This window comes from Meriones unguiculatus, chromosome 2, assembly GCF_030254825.1.
Source record: "Meriones unguiculatus strain TT.TT164.6M chromosome 2, Bangor_MerUng_6.1, whole genome shotgun sequence".
NCBI classification, from domain to species: domain Eukaryota; kingdom Metazoa; phylum Chordata; class Mammalia; order Rodentia; family Muridae; genus Meriones; species Meriones unguiculatus.
In genome coordinates this window covers 118,116,087-118,131,563 of record NC_083350.1, presented here as the reverse complement: position 1 = coordinate 118,131,563, position 15,477 = coordinate 118,116,087, and the positions used below count along the sequence as shown (strand labels likewise).

Genomic DNA, 15,477 nt, shown 5'->3' with positions numbered 1-15,477 from the left:
TATCTTGTGACTGTATGTTAAAGGCCCTATCAAAATGGTTGCTTGTTTTTCAGGTCATTACTGTAAATTTAATATGTTAAAATCAGTTGCCTACCTTTGCCACTGCCTTTTGAGAGACTAAGCAAAGCATTGATCTCCATGTGAGAGGTGACACTGGCTGACAGTACAGCATAGAACACAAAATGCACCTAATCTGAAATGCTAGGCCCTTGTCTTTGGGAAGCGATTATGTCATGCTCCTGCACAGAAGGCTCTTTTACATTTTATATTCTGTTAAACATATGGATGGTTTCTAGAGTGCCTCATGTACAAGTAGAATGATGTTCATTGCCAGGCCACTTAAAATAATTAACATTTAGAAATTAAGTAATAAATAATTCAATTAATAATTAATTGAAAAATTTGAATTGCTGAAAGGCAACCTCAGTGGGCAACCTGAACTCTTTCATGCCCATGCACTGAACATCGAAACAGTAAGCCCTACTTAAAATGTGATCTAAAATGAAGGCGATCTGGAACTAGTCTGAATTCTTCCTCAATGCTCACATGGAGAATAAGGAGCCTAGGCCACAAGCTATAACATATTAGACCTATGAAGAACAGGTCACAGAAAGAGAATAGAATGGGCTCTTCGGAGCTGTTGCTCTTCTTCCTTCTGGTACTCCAGGCCAACTCTTGTCATTTTTTTTTAAACATCATTAAAGAGCTATGTAGATATTGAAAGATTAGGCCTTTTCAGAAGATTAAGGACTGAAAACATAATGTTTGAACACTCGATGAGGTAATAGTATTGTCTTTTCAGAATCGTCTACACGGTAATAAACATATACAAAGAGACTCTCCTGCAGGCAAGCGGTTGGCCTGGCGGGCAAGAATGCTTGCTCTGCAAGCATGAGGACGTTGGTGGAGCCCCAGCCCCCTAGTAAAAAGCAAGCTATTGTGCACACCTGTAAGCTTAGCATTAGGGGCAGAGACAGGAAGGTTCCCCAGGCTCCCTACGCAAACTTCTCATGGCAGGGGGAGGAGAGTGAGAGAAGCCACCTGATAACCTGCACTGGTTACCAGCACACACTCTTTTGTATGCACTGATTTTACACACACACGAAAAGACTCTTCTTGCTCTCTCTGAAATTTCATTCTTTGTTGCCTTCTCAATATTTGAATAGTCACTATCCAGTGCAACAGACCTCTGCAAACTACGATAAGGCATCCCTCTCAGCTTGATCTACCCAACTGATCTCATTAGCATGTGGATTACTCTGTTGTACTTATCTTTTCCGTTGTGCCTCTTGACTTTTTTTTTGAGCGCCCAGAGTTGAGTCTCATTATGTATGATCCCAGGATGTTGCCATCATTCATTGCATGTGTTCAGCTAATGTTTATCGAAGGCATTAATAAAAAGCAGCAACAGCATTATTCCATAAGGGAAAAAGGAAGGACTCATCTGCAAATATAATTAAGCATAATTTCACCCACCATTTGGGTTTAATACAGCTTTAAGTACAGCAGTAATGGCAGGTCTTCAATTGTGATGACATTATTTTGATCTGTATCAATGAGTCAGAATGAAATTCTCATCTTAACCTTATTCTAGAAGTAGAAATATTTTATATTACTAACAATATAAAGAATTTGATTCCCCATTTCCAATAGCATGATCAATTCATCACAATAATGAAATACCGAATCAAATCAAGTACTTACTTGCTTGAAACTATGTAGAGAAGAATTCTGAACCTGGATCATTATGTGAAGAGAATCAAACTCAGTAAGCAAGATATGCAAAGCCTTTTAGAAGTTTTTAGATTTCTCTTCATTATGTATGGGAATTTTCTGCAGCTTCTAATATGTATAAGCGTGCTGTGGGTCTCATGACCGCTGCTTCCATCTGTAGCTTGGTGAGTCAATACTGCTAGCTTGTAAAATGAAGCCTCTGCCCATTAAACAGCTAAATACTAAAATGTTTCCAGTCACCTTGTTTTCACAGCCCGGTCATTTCCAGTGGTGATTTCTATCTCGAGCTGCCTGTTCTTTGTGTCTTCAGTAGAAGTCTGAGCTTAGCGTTGACTTGTTGGTTGCAGTAACCGTGTTCTTGTTTTCTCCAGTACATGGCTCCTCGCTCTCATTGGTCTCCAGCACATCTTCGCTCTACTCGACGGTAAGTGTGCTCTGGTTTTCTGTCTGTGCCAGGCACAGACCACCAGGTCAAGAGGTACTTATGTAGTACTTATCTAGTAAAATAGGGCCATTCTGGGGTCTGCCCACATGTCTTTCAGTTGACTATGGTGTATTCATTATGATCAGTGAATAGGTGTAAAACCATGCAATACAATATCCTGGAGTGTGACACGGAGTTCTTAAACCGTGCTTATGTCCCACCCTGGGCTGTGGATGCCTTTTGTCTTTCTCTCTGATCCACGGCTAATAATTGTTTTATAATGGTCTCTTCAGTTATTATTTTTAAGTTTATTTTTAGAGAACATTGTGCCCATAGGACTTTAAAGAACCAGATATGTGGTTTTGTCTTTGCTTATTTTCCTCCTAGGGAAAAAAATACCTTCTGGAGAGTTTACTTCTTAAAATTATTTCTCAGGAGATGAATCCCAGTGTTTCAGCTAAGTGTGAGATTCTATAACTAATTATTGCAAAAATTAGAATGTTTGTCCTTGAAGGTATATCCTTCTTTTTATAATGCCCATTAGGAAATTGCAAGGCAGGGAAGCTTCCTTTACAGAACTGTTAAAAGCAGGTAATGAGTCTCATCTAGCCTTAAGCTCTGTGAATAATCTTGACTTTTGTGTTGGAAGAGCATGAGAAGGTCACAGCGTTTGGTCTGCATTCAGCAACTAAGCTTTAAAGACAGGAATGGCTCTTTTCACACTTTACCCCCATTTGTTTAACAGGTTCCATTACATTTTATACATATGCACAATATACATTGATCATCTTAAGCCCCCCTTTCCATACGCTGCTCTCCATTCCATTGCTCCCTCTCCTCCAAGCCCTGCTTCTACTTTTGCATATTATCTCCATTTGTTTCTTTAATTATTATGTTTACATATGTACATACATATACATATATAGCTTAAATAATACAGTCTTTGCTTAAAAGTTAACCTTGCTTATTCCCTGCTTTATATATGGTATTCAGGTTCAGACTGTCATTAGAGACATGGCTACTTTTCTTGCTTCTCATTTACATGGTTAAAATCTCCATAACATTCATTCTAAGGAAGGTGTCAGCAGTAGTGTTTAGGTAAATGTGCTGGATCAAGAAGTAGGGAATGTGAAAGTAACTTGAAAGAACATATAATAGAGATATGTCAAGACTTGGTGTTTCTCCTATTGGGCTGGGTTTTTAGATGTATCTTATGTATACTATTGAACTTTAGATTTCTATGTAAGAAAGCTTGGAGCATCTTTATATCCTAGTACAACAGACAACTTGCCAAATGTTTATGGACTGTTCCTTTAAGATCTGACTTCCATACCTAGGGGATCTTTGCAAGCTGGAAGTCACAGGCTCATTGTCATCAGCCCAAGTGTCATCTCTGGATGCTTGGAATGTGTGTGCTTGTTTTAAGATGCTCATTCACCTGTAAGGTCTGGGACTATCACCGAAAAAATTTAAAAATTTTGATTTCTGTTTTTTGTTTGATTGTTTTTGTTTGCTTTCAAAGGGCAGGCATAGTTACATGTTTAATTTCAGCACTTGAAGAGTAGAGGCAGACAAATCTTTGTGAGTTCTAGGCCAGACTGGTTTACAAAGCAAGTTCTGGGGCATCTAGCTCTACATAGAGAGAGAGAGAGCCTGTCTCAATAATTATGACAAACATGGAAATATCCAGTGATACTAAGTTAAACCTCTCTGTATTTGCAGTCCTCTTTAGGTAATGACAAAAGCTCTCAGACAAGCCACAGCCTCTGCCACTTTCTCCCTCACATTGAAGCTGTTTGCATCGCTGGCTGTCATTATATTTCTTAATAGTTATATCTGCTAAAATAAGAAAACAAAGAGTATCCTAGAGGGCTGTGTGATTATCAATTTTTAATACTTAAATTCTTTTAATTTTTATAGGCATGATACTGTTGAGTTTTTATATTATTGATCCCAGTAGCTGAATTTTTTGTTGGCAAAATAATAAATTTATACTGATTCCATTCTGTGTGTATATTTTTATTATGGCTGATATCATGGGAAGAAGGTCCATGCTTCATCTTTGTGCACGTCCTTCACAAACTATTAAATACAAGGACAATGCCAAGAAGTGACTTTTAATAATAACTTAAATGGCTTGAGAAATACAGAAATCAATTGATATTTTTATTTAGGCAGTTTACTCTCCTTCAGTATGTTAGTCTTGATTCAAAAACCTCACTAAAAATATCATATAATTAAACTGTAATATCACTAATCCCATTTCTAAGCCACTGATTGAAATAGAATATTATTTTTTGTCTCATTGCTCCATTTTTATGTTAATAGGTATTACTGGTAAAAACAAGCATGGAAATATATGAAAGATGGCAAGGATTAAAGGCAATAGTCTTGAAAACTCAGCTATGAGAAAAATCATGTCACGTAACACATTAATATATAACTAACACCTGTAGCTGAGGGTTATTTTAATGAAAACATGATGTTATGATGATTATATTTTGGTCCATCTAAATAAAGTAGATCTCTTTTAGAAACTCATTAATTATTTATCGAGTCTTTATAATTTTAATGTAATCTGAACAAGCGTAAAGTCAGAATATGACTGGAATAAATTGACAATAAATGTACAAATTATTAGGTAGTCAAAGAAAATTGTGAATCAAGCTTAATCAAGTTACTGACTTAATTTTAATAGTCTTTGTTTATGCTGCAGATACACACACCAAACTACATATAATAACATGAAATTACTAGAATTTTTAAAAAAACAGAAATCTTCAATTAAACTACTAAAAATGAGATGTAAAATGAACAAGATAAATGTTAACAATAGCTTTGTAGAAAACAAAAGTTTTTGTTTGTTTGTTTGTTTGTTTTTTTATGGAGACAAAGTCTTCATAGTTAGCTCCTTGTAAATAACCCTAATATACATCCTGACACTTTTCAAAGGTAGGAAAAAAAAAGAAACATGAAATTCAGATTAAAAGAAACATTTGTGAATAAATTATACCTGGATAGTTATGCTATCTGCATGTGTTATTCCCCGGACATTATATAAATCCTTAGCCAAGACAGGCCGAACTTTATTTTTTGTTGTATATATTATGAATGTGGCAAATGGAGTTGAGAGGGGAAATCTGGCCACTATTGCTGGTAATAGAAAGCACACACACACACACACACACACACACACAGAGAGAGAGAGAGAGAGAGAGAGAGAGAGAGAGAGAGAGAGAGAGAGAGATTCCCTTCTGGAAGAAAAACAGCAAAACCAAATCAGACGTTTACTGCCTCCAAAGCAACAACAGGAGACAAGACTGCTTCGCAGCCTTTCTCTGCAAATGGCAATGGGCTTCGCAGCCTTTCTCTGCAAATGGCAATGGGCAGAGTTATTTTGTTCAGCGATATTGCACGTTCTCCAGTTCTTTCCAGATTGCTGCAGCTTCCCCAATGTAATGGTGCACATAACTCATTTGCTGGCATCATATAGCCCAGCATGTAGAAAAAAGACCTAGGAGTTTCCTGTATAGATGTGTGAAACACCCTGCCATTTTGTACAGCAATTCTCATTTCCATAAGCTACGCAGCCAATGTTATTTGGCTGTCTCTTTTATTACCACCTTAAAACTAAGTGCTCTGTTGTTTGGGTGATGTGCCTACCAATACACTTAATAATCATTAAGGAAAATGAGAGGAAATAGGAATTAGTAACCTCTGCTTTCTATTACCAACAATAATGGCCAGACTTCCCCTCTCAACTCCATTTGTCACTTTCATAATATTTACAACAAAAAATAAAGTTCTGCCTATGTCTTGGCTAATGATTTATATAATGTCATGGGAACTGATATATATGTGTGTGTATAACATTTTATGTTTCCATGCACCCATATATTTAGAGTATAAGCTTATAATAACTTGTGTTTATTTTTTTATGGTTCCTATAGATCTTAAAATTTTTCAATGTCTTAAGGTGTGTTATATATCTACTAGCTGCAGTTTTCATATGTAAATATCCAATTGTGTCATATGTAAATATCAATTTTGTTCCTATAGTATACTGTCTTGTTATGTTAGTTAAACAGTCTTGTAGTTTACTTTTTAAACCATGCAAGCTGTAAATGCATCTTTTTTTCATAGTTCTTTTTTTTAATTAATTACACTTTATTCACTTTGTATCCCTCCTGTAGCTCCCTACCTCCACCCTTCCCAATCCCTCCCTTCTTCCCCCTTTTCCACATATGCCCCTACCCAAGTCTACTGATAGGGGAGGTCTTCTTTTTCTTCCTTCTGATCCTAATCTATTAAGTCTCATCAGGAGTAGCTGCATTGTCTTCTTCTATGGCCTGGTAAGGCTGCTTCCCCCCCACCCCCTCAGGGGGAGGTGATCAAAGAGCAGGCCAATCAGTTCATGTCAGAGACAGTCCCCGTTCCCATTACTATGGGACCTACTTGGACAATGAACTGCCATGGGCTACATCTGTGCAGGGGTTCAATGTTATCTCCCTGCATGGTACTTGGTTGGAGTATCAGTCTCAGGAAAGACCCCTGTGCTCAGATTTTTTGGTTCTGTTGCTCTCCTTGTGGAGCTCCTGTCCTCTCCAGATCTTATTGTTTCCCCCTTCTTTCATAAGAATCCCAGCACTCTGCCCAAAGGTTGGCCATAAGTCTCAGCATCTGCTTTGATAGTCTTCAGGGCAGAGCCTTTCAGAGGCCCTCTGTGGCAGACTTCTGACTCATTAATAAATATAGAATAAATTAGTCTTATTTGCATAATTAACATATGTCTGTCTTTTTTTTTCTTTTACAGGCTGAAGAAAAGGCTCATTCAGAGGTAAAAATCTGTACCGTTTTAATCTTTGAAAACCGGCCTTATTTTAGGATGAAATCTGTCTTATTGCCACTAGAGGGTGCTTGATGCACTAGCATAACTACAGGACTTCTGGTAGAAATAAATCTGTGGTCTAGGCATTGCTTCTTACAGAACGTGAAAAGAAGTCTTAGCAGCAAGCTTTCCTCTCATATTTTGCCCTAGTCTTAGCTCAACATCTAATAAGTAATCTGTCATAGCTGCCACTCATTCACTCATTAGTGAATCGGGTATTAACGTAGTAAATCCATACATTCATTTCACGGTGTTCGTCTCATGGCCTGAGAGGCACTATTTAGGATTAATGAATCTGTAGAATCTAACTCACAAGGTCTTTTCCAAACAGGTACCACAATCCCTGCCTATCTAGTTGTGGCATGAGGAGTGTGAATTACTTTTATATATTTATGAAGATGCATTTCACAAACACATGCTTGCAATCATGTACAAAGTTAACCATCTACTTGGAGAGGAAATTCTTCTTTACCTTTGTAAAAAACACATCCTGGCTTAAGAGTATAGGGGGACCTTAAACTTTATTCACAGAGGCTGAAGAGATGGCTGAGCAGTTAATGTGTACTGCTCTTGCAAAAGATCCAGGCACACGTGTCTAGTGACTCGCAAACCCCTGTAGCTCCAGCTCTATTGGATGTGGCACATTCACATGCGCGCACATGGACATACACGCAAGCGCATGACTTTCAAGCAAATCTTAACAAAGTTAAAGTAATGAAGTAGAACTAAAGTAATTTTATGATGAACTGTCTCCAAAGCATTGTGAAGGTTGGGAACCACTATTTTAGAGTGAAATTTGTTCTGAATATGTACAAAACTCATGGAGAGTATCGATGACACACAATTCTTTTATCTGAAACTATATTTTTTACATCACATAAATCTGACAAAAGCTTTGAGTTTTGGTCATGAAACAGCTACTGAAATTTGGAAATGCAGAAACATTGGCTTGCCTTAACATTAACTATCCAATTGTCTTCTCATCATTTATGTTCATAAGAGGTCACCAGCTTTGAAATAATGTATAGTTTTCTGGGTTATAAACTACAAGAAATAAAATTTTATAATAAAGGCATAAGTAGAGAAAACCTCTTTTAGCTTGCTTTGGTCTAGAAGCTAAAATATGCTTTGTTTTCTAAAATTAAATAATCCAGTATTGTTATAGGAGAGTAGCACACATCTTCATTGGGAGTGAGGTGGATTTTCATTTTTAAAGTAGAAATAACAGTGAAATTGTTACTTAGCGAAATTATATAGGTTAGAACCCATGCTGATTTCCCCTTCTCAGTGTTGGGAACTTGAATGGGCTGAACCAGTGCAGGCTCTGTGCCTGCTGGCGCAATCTCTGAGTTCATATGTGTGTCTGGAAAACATTTTTTTTAAGTCATCTATCACCTCTGGCTCCTAAAACCTTTCTGCCTCCTGTTCTGCTTAGATCACTGAACCTTGAGAGGAGAAGTTTGACAAAAACAACCATTTAGAGCCAAGTGCTTAAAAGTCTTTCATTCTCTGGATATTTTCCAGGTGCAGGTCTCGTGCTAATTCTCATCTACTACCAGAAGCTTCTCTTATGAGAGTTGAGTGAAGAACTGATATATGAGTGTAGCAATCTGTCACTAAGGACCATTTTGTTGCCATGATTCTTTTGTGGACTCATAGGCCATGGGCCCATGATCTACCTAGTCACAGTTTCTTGGCAGTTTTAGCAATGTCAGATATGGCTTCCATCTCATTGAGTGGGCCCAGAATCCAATTTTTAAAAAGTGGTTGGTTATTCCCATAAAATTTGTGCCACTATTTCATTAGTATATCTTTCAGGGACATCACTGTTATAGATATGTGTACATTCTTATAATTCCTGCATTTCAGAACCTGAGGCAGGAGAATCAAAAATTTGAGCACAGATTGGACTACATGATAATATCCTGTCTCAAAAAGAAAAAAAAATACATATATTTTCAAATATGGACTCATTAAGTATTTAAAGACAGGTTTTGCATATTACAAATACTCTATACTTTTAAAAAATCTTATAAAATATAGAAAACTAAAATGCATTCAGTAAACATCTCAGATTTTTCAAAAAAGTTGTATGGCAAATCATTTACATTTTAAAAAATCAAGAAAAATATGTAAATGGTGTATATGAATTTTTTAAGACTATTTTATGCTTGGGTTTTTATCAAAATAAAGTTGTAGAAAAGCAAACTCCGTAAGGACCATGAACTATTTCATGAGTCAGGCAGGACTTAGATAGCAGAGGCGATTGTATAATTTGATGAGCAGATTCAAGCCCCGATTATGGCAGCTAGAACTTCATTCCCCTCTTCGTAAGTAGCCTTTGAGAGCTGCAGTGTAGCTATTAATCACCTGTCTGAAAGGCGCTGTCTGTTGCTACTCCCCTTGCTCTCTTGTACTAAAGTCTGAGTGTTAATGGGTCATTTTGTATATTGTTCTTTTCACTCGCACAGCAAATCCATAAGTTACGGAGAGAGCTGGTTGCATCCCAGGAGAAGGTTGCTACCCTCACGTCTCAGCTGTCTGCAAATGTAAGTTGCCTTTTCTTGCTGAAAGATATCAGAACAGACTTTTACATAGTTAGAGAGACTGGCTTTATCAACAAAGGGTAGGTGTCCACAGTTATGCAATGTAAGGTTCTGTAAAGTAAAACTCACATGAAGTTTTCTGCCCACTTACTATTAAAATATACATCCAATTGGTAAGTGACAACACAGTGAAACAAAACAAAACAAGTTTTTTTAAATTTTTTTTTACTTTAATGGTTGTATGATTTATTTTAGATAACTGAATAGTCAATTATACATGTATATAATGTTACATAACAGAAATTTCAAAGTGTATAACATGCTAATAATGAACAAGTTTTTTTTAATGTCAGAAAATTACATACTGCAATAATGATTATAAATGTTACCTTTTTTCTCATGTCTTACTTTTGTCCCTTTACATGCAAGATTTTTTTCTCAAGCCAAAAACATAGTAAGGGCTGTGAGGATTTGACTCTGGAAGACAACGTATTTCAGGTCCTGTCCCTTTCAGCAATTAATGAAGCATACAATAAAATGTAAAATAAAAAGAAAACCTGAATCTAAATATGATAGCTTAGCTCCACTGAATGTGAAATACAACTCTCTCAAGCCTTCTTAGACCAGTTTAGAAGAATCCACATTTGCAGGCACTAGAGCAAAAACTGCGACAATGGAGACTACCAATTTTATTAACTTTCCTATCGAAGGTATTTCTACACTCTCAGGAGGACTCAGGGTTGATAGACTATATAACACAGGAGAGCATGGAGCATTGTGCTCATTCCTAAGAAATAAGAGTGTGAGAAGCCACAGCAGGGGGTGCGGAAGCTCCTGCTAGGCTGCCTTATGCCCTCGGTAGTCTTAGCTTTCTCCTCCTGCTATGTGGCTTTGGGTTTCTCCAGCTGTGACCACTGTTGCCTCTCTGCTCTGCCTCTCTCTCTGTTGCCTCTCCATAGACATTTTTTTCTCCTACACAAAGCATGACATATCAAAAATGAACAGGTGCAGGGCCATAGTGTATGACATTGTAATAGAAATCCACAGGAAATAAGCCATTTCACTCACAGTGAATTAATTTTAGCTCTGTGGCTGAGCTGACATTTTTTTTTATGTTTTTTTTTTTTTTTTTTTTACAATTTATTCACTCTATATCCCAATAGTAGTCCCCTCCCTCATCTCCTCAGGTTCCACCTTCCCTCCCTCTTCCCTACTCGCGTACATTGGTCCATTGAAAGGGGAGTCCTCCTCCTCGGTCATCTGACCTGGATCTATGGCCTGTCTATTTTCCTCTATGGCCTGTCAAGGCCTCGTGCCAGGGGGAAGTGATCAAAGAGAAGGCAACTGAGTTCATGTCAGAGATAACCCCTGCTCCTCGTTCGAGGAAACCCACATGAAGACTGAACTGCCCATGGGCTACATCTGAGGAGGGGGACAAGGTCCTCTCCATGCATGGCCCTTGGTTGGTGCATCAGTCTCTGCAGGTCCCCCTGTGCACAGATTTCTTTTTGGCTTTGTTGGTCTCCTTGTGGTCTCCTGTTGCCTTTAGGTCCTTCTATCCCCCTAGCTCCTTCTATCTCCCCACTCTTCCCTAAGACTCCCTGCCTTCTGCCCAAAGTTTGGCTGTGAGTCTCTGCATCTGCTTTGATCCCCTGTTGGGTGGAGCCTTTCAGAGGACCTCTATGGAAGGCTCCCATCCTGCTGAAATTATGTTTTAACAACAGGGGAATAATATTAACTTGAGATGGGTTATTATTGTTCATAAAGCTTGTTAGGAGATGCCCAGTAAGAACAGATTTTTTGAACCTTGCTAGAAAATAGCATTTTTTACCCACTGTTGTTATCTAAGCTGAAATATTAAAGAGATGGTTCTGAGGCAGCTGTCAACTTTATGCCATTATGTCACAGTTCTGTAAAACTGCTGAGTTTCTGAACTTGAACCCAGAGGACAAGGATCAGTATAAAAGCCATAAACACATTGGGTTGAATTCATGTGCAATGAGGAAGTCTTACCAACGTGCTCATCCATGATCACTTTTTGTTGTATGTTTGAGTTGTTGTCGTATGTTTATCTGCTTTTGTGATACTTGGGATTGGATATGCCCGGTAAGCATCTCATCACCTCAGCTACATCCAGTCCTAGCAGTTTGGTTTGTTTGGTTGTTGTTGTTTTGTCTTTCAACTTCTATTCGTAAGTAAAGATGGGTCTTTTTATTAAAAGTCATTTAGTCTTTCAGCTGAACTCTTAGCTGCATTAGTTTTTACGTATTAACTTATTCAGACTGTAAGTAAACTTTGTGTTTGGTTAAACGTGTGATCTCCACAGGAAAAACTGTTATCTGGAAATGTAGTAGGTATACTTTATAAGGACAGATTTTTGATGAGTAGTTTTCAGGCTAGTAATCTTTTAAGGAACATTAGTCTTAATGTTAATCTCTGAGCAACTGTATCAGATCCTAATGCTTCCACTTGATTAACTACCTTTTTGTGATTTACGTGTTCCATGCTAGAACTTGACATTAATAAATCTGTTTCAACTTGTTCTATCACTGCTCAGCAGAGCGGAGTGATAAAGGAGGAAGGCATCATGTGGGCAGTCTTTTCATTTGACTAGCAGAATAAAGTCCCAGTCAGGGCAGCGCACAGTAGTCCTTTCCTCCTTACAGATTTGCTCTGAAAAGAGTCGCATTAACGGACAAGGGATGGTGTACGAAGCTTATTCTGCTAGTGCATCTCAGAAAAGGCAGAGGTCGTAACGGCAAATGGCCTCCTCTGAGTCCTTGTCCCTCCAGCAAATAACAGAAAGCAAAGCAAGATCGGCACCAGCTCAGCGTTAGTACACAATATCCCATGGAAAAGCCAGATCGCTCTGGCCCTCTCTCCCACATATTCACGCAGCCTCGGCGGGTGGATTGTGTGCTTCTTTTCTCTCTGTGTGTTTTCTTTTGGGGAGTTGACAAGTCTTGGCCCTTGGATAATTTAAAATGTGAACCAAGCCTGCTATCACTGGCATTTTTCAAAGGTACTACCAAATGAGTATATAGCAAGACAAACGGCAATTTTGCCTTTAGGAAATAAATCTTTTTTAACTAAAAATCTCTTCACTACAATATTTTCTGAGCATGTGCTCCATTTCTTTGCTTGTATTTTTATATATAATACAGCTGTTTCTCTTGCTCTACTCTCAATTTCCCGTGGACAATCTTTACCTGTTAATGGTGAAAACACTGTTGAGAAATTCTGTAAGGTACCAAAGAAAGACAGTTCCTTATAGACGTTTAATATTGAACTCACATCAACTTTGCTTCTCAAATGCATATCCTTAAATAGATAATGCATTATACATATTTACTATATATATAAAATGAACTGTTATTTCATTCTATGTCAATATATGCAATGTAGTCATTATGGATAATAGCATTTCATCTTGCTGTTAAAAAAAATCACAGTCATTTTCTTTGTGTGTATCACATTATATAGTGTAATTCTGTGACCATTATGAAAAAATATCTCTTCCTAGCTAGCACTTAGGCTTCCCTGTTTTATTGCCTAGTCAGCCTTCCTCTCACATTACACAGTACTAATCTCATACTAATACTTTCCACTCTATTTTGGAAAATATGAGCTGCTAAAAAGAGTGACAACCTAGTAAACTCTGCTGTCACCCTGAAAATCATAATTTTTTAGGAGTCAAATGGTTTCACATACAATGTAATAAAAATAATAATTGATAAAAAAATGTTCTTCTTTATCTCTTTATTCTTCTGTAATTCTATGCATTTAGTGAGAAATTTAAGTTTCATTACTTCTGAAGTAATAAAGTTAATCTGATAAACTAAGCCAAGAAGCCATAAATATAAAATGATAGTTATCTAATAAAATTTTAACATACTTTCCATTGAAAATAAACTGACTCAAAATTATATTTAACAACCAATTATTAGGCCTATATGAAAAATTAATACACAGCAAGCTTACAAAGATTAGCCAATTTTATTTGTCTAGCTATGCTTTCTATTGCCTCAATGAAACACCAAAAAGGAAGTTGAGGAGTAAAGAGTTTATTTGGTTTGCACTTCCATTTTGCTGTTCATCTTTGAAGGAAATCAGGACAGGAACTCAAACAGGGCAGGAACCTGGAGGCAGGAGGGGATGCAGAAGCCATGGAGGGGTGCTGCTTACTGGCCTGCTTCCCATGGCTTGTTGAGCCTGCTTTCTTATAGAACCCAGGACCAGCAGCCTAGGAATGACACCACCCACAATGGATTGAACTCCTCCACTCAGTCACTAATTAAGAAACTGCCCTAAAGATCTGCTATCACCCAGATCTTTTATTTTTTTTAATTTTATTTTTTTATCAGTTACATTTTATTAACTCTGTATCCCAGCCGTGTCCCGATCCCTCATTCCCTCCCAGTTCCTCCCTCCCTCCCTCATCTCCACCGTGCCCGTTTCCAAGTCCACTGATGGGGGGGACCTCCTCCCCATTCATCTGATCCTATTTTATCAGGTATCTTCAGGACTGGCTGCAAAGCCCTCCTCTGTGGCCTAACAGGACTGCTCCTCCCTTGGGGGTGGGGAGGCCAAAGAGCCAGTCATTGAGTTCCTGTTAGAAATAGTCCTTGATCCCCTCACTTTGGGAAACCAACTGGATACTGAGCTACCACAGGCTACATCTGAGCAGAGGTTCTAGGTTATAACCATACATGGTCCTTGGTTGAATGTCAGCCTCAGAAAAGACCCTGTGTCCAGATATATTTGGTCCTTGGGGAGCTCCTATCCTTTCCCCATGAGACTAACTCCCCTTCTTTCTTATGATTCCCTGTACTCTGCCAAAGGTTTGGTCATGAGTCTTTGCTTTGAAAACACTGCTAGTTAGAGTCTTTCAGATGCGCTCAGTAGATGCCTGTCATACGTTCAATGCACATCCCATCTGTCTTTCTAAACGAGGATTGATCATCTTACCCCATGTCCACTCTCTTGATTATCTTTTTTAGGTGTATAGACTTCATTATGTTTATCATATTTTATAGGTCTATATAAGTGAGTATACACCGTGTTTGTCTTTTTCCTTCTGAGATATTTCACTCAGAATGATCTTTTCTAGATCCCACCATTTGCCTGCAAATTTCATGATTTCCTCCTTTTTGATTGCTGAGTAGTATTCCATTGTGTAAAAATACCACAATTTCTGTACCCATTCCTCCATTGATGGACATCTGGGTTGTTTCCAGGTTCTGGCAATTACAAATAAAGCTGCTACAAACATGGTTGAGCAAGTAGCCATTTTGTGTACTTGAACAAACTTTGGGTATATACCTATCAGTGGTATAGGTGGGTCTTGAGGAAGCACTATTCCTAATTGTCTTAGAAAGCGCCAGATAGATTCCCAGAGTGGTTGTGCCAGTTTACATTCCCACCAGCAGTGGAGGAGGGTTTCCCTTTCTCCACAACCTCTCCAGCATGTGTTGTGACTTGAGTTTTTCATCTTGGCTATTCTGATGGGTGTAAGGTGATATCTCAGGGTTGTTTTGATTTGCATTTCCCTGATGGCTAATGAGGTTGAGCATTTCTTTAAGTGTTTCTCTGCCATTCGATATTCCTCTGTTGAGAATTCTCTGTTTAGCTCTGTTTTCCATTTTTTAATTGGATTACTTGGTTTGCTGCTTCTCAGCTTCTTTAGTTCTTTGTATATACTGGATATTAGTCCTCTGTCAGATAAAGGGTTAGTGAAGATTCTTTCCCAATCTGTAGGCAGTCGTTTTGTTTTGATGACGGTGTCCTTTGCTTTACAGAAGCTTTTCAGTTTCATGAGGTCCCATTTATTGATTGTTGCTCTTAGAGCCTGTGCTGTTGGTGTTCTGTTCAAGAAGTTGTCTCCT

The 15,477-nt window shown here is 38.0% G+C and overlaps 1 protein-coding gene across 9 annotated transcripts in view; it reads left to right on the top strand.

Moving 5' to 3' along the window:
• Nav3 (neuron navigator 3) overlaps nucleotides 1-15,477 on the top strand; it is a 560,089-nt gene that overhangs the window by 488,578 nt on the left and 56,034 nt on the right. For all 9 annotated transcript variants that reach the window (XM_060378026.1, XM_060378025.1, XM_060378030.1 and 6 more), the window contains 3 exons: nucleotides 2,106-2,158; nucleotides 6,972-6,995; nucleotides 9,518-9,595. In XM_060378026.1, the coding sequence (XP_060234009.1) occupies nucleotides 2,106-2,158; nucleotides 6,972-6,995; nucleotides 9,518-9,595 (155 nt within the window). The remainder of the gene's footprint in view (nucleotides 1-2,105; nucleotides 2,159-6,971; nucleotides 6,996-9,517; nucleotides 9,596-15,477) is intronic.